The sequence below is a fragment of the Tupaia chinensis genome, unplaced genomic scaffold (assembly GCF_000334495.1).
Source record: "Tupaia chinensis unplaced genomic scaffold, TupChi_1.0 Scaffold000604_1, whole genome shotgun sequence".
Lineage (NCBI taxonomy): Eukaryota > Metazoa > Chordata > Mammalia > Scandentia > Tupaiidae > Tupaia > Tupaia belangeri.
In genome coordinates, this window is record NW_006160122.1 from 3,458,616 (window position 1) to 3,460,009 (window position 1,394).

General features: G+C 60.0%; 1 protein-coding gene across 1 annotated transcript in view; it reads left to right on the top strand.

Moving 5' to 3' along the window:
• Positions 1-975, top strand: part of PPIE (peptidylprolyl isomerase E) — a 21,694-nt gene extending 20,719 nt beyond the window's left edge. The window contains exons 9-10 of the mRNA XM_006158608.2: positions 208-350; positions 576-975. Of these exons, the coding sequence (XP_006158670.1) occupies positions 208-350; positions 576-644 (212 nt within the window). The 3' untranslated portion in view covers positions 645-975. The remainder of the gene's footprint in view (positions 1-207; positions 351-575) is intronic.
• Positions 976-1,394: the final 419 nt, after the last annotated feature.

A 1,394-nucleotide genomic window follows, 5' to 3' on the forward strand; every position in this document is an offset into this window, starting at 1 on the left:
AAAGAACAGAAAAACCCAAAAACACTTAAACGACCTCGCCCACCCCATTTCCCTGTTGGCTGAATGGCAGACAAGGAGGCCCATCTGCCTGGTCTGTGCTGGGTGTGGTGAGCCTGCCTGCTTGGGGCTGTGGACGGTCTATACAGGCTCCCTGCCCAGGAGGAGTTGGGATGGGGAGGAGGGTACTGACATATTCTTCCCACCCAGGCCTGCTGTCCATGGCCAACTCCGGCCCAAACACGAATGGTTCCCAATTCTTCTTGACCTGTGACAAGACAGACTGGCTGGACGGCAAGCATGTGGTGTTCGGGGAGGTCACCGAAGGCCTGGATGTCCTGCGGCAGATTGAGGTCGGTGGCGGGGAGGGCCTGCCCCGGCCCAGGCCCTGGAGCACAGCCCTGGGGGAGGCTGCGGAAGGTGCTCCGTAGCTGAGAGGTGGGGGTGGGGGGCACTTCTGCTCAGCAGAGGGGGCAGCCCTCCCTCTGCGGGGGATCCAGGTGGGGGTGCACAGGGGGTGGGGTCCCTGAGCCACTCCCCACCCCCCCTTCTCCCCTGACTATGCTCCTCTGCCGCAGGCCCAGGGCAGCAAGGACGGGAAGCCAAAGCAGAAGGTGATCATCGCGGACTGCGGGGAGTACGTGTGAGGCGGTGCCTTCCCTGCCTGTACCCTGCATGGCCGTGTCCACGCCCGGTGAGGAGCGGCCAGCCTCAGAGCCAGCACCACAGTGTCTTGGGGGAGCTGGGTTTTCAGCCTGAGCACTTCCTCAGGGTCAGCAGCTCAGGCTGCGCGGACTGGACTTCCTCTGGGTCCCCCAAGGCGGCTGAGGCCTGGAGCAGCCGCACGGCCCACTCTCTCCACCGCACAGGCCGGATGTGGCCTCGGGCTTTTTCAGGTGTTTGCTGCCTGGCCAGGCCGGCCCCCCGGGGTGCTTCTGGACATTTTCTTTGCTAAAATAAATTCTAATAGTTTTGGTCCTGCTGCCTCCAACTAGTTTCTGGAGTCGTGAGGTTGGATCTGGCTGAGCTGTTCTGAGGCCGGGCAGGGGGCAGGCAGCCTGTGTGTTCCCACAGCTCTTGTTCTCTCCCTTGGGTTGATTCCCTGGGATGCCCGGGGAAAGACCCTCACGCCGTGTCCTTGTCAGACCGCTCCTCGGAAAGCTCCGGTCGTCTGCCTGCAGTCCTGAACTGCTGCTGCCAGGCTTACAGCCAGCAAGGGCATTCGTTCACTTTTATTTTACAGATTTTTCAAAATGGTATTTTATAACTTAAAGTGCCTTCTCCGTGCCAGGTACTGTTATTTGTCAGGAGACAGGTCAGCAAAGTACAGGGGCCTATTCCAGCCCCTGCCTGATTTGTGAATGAAGTTTCATTGGAATAAGCCCCATCCACTGCTT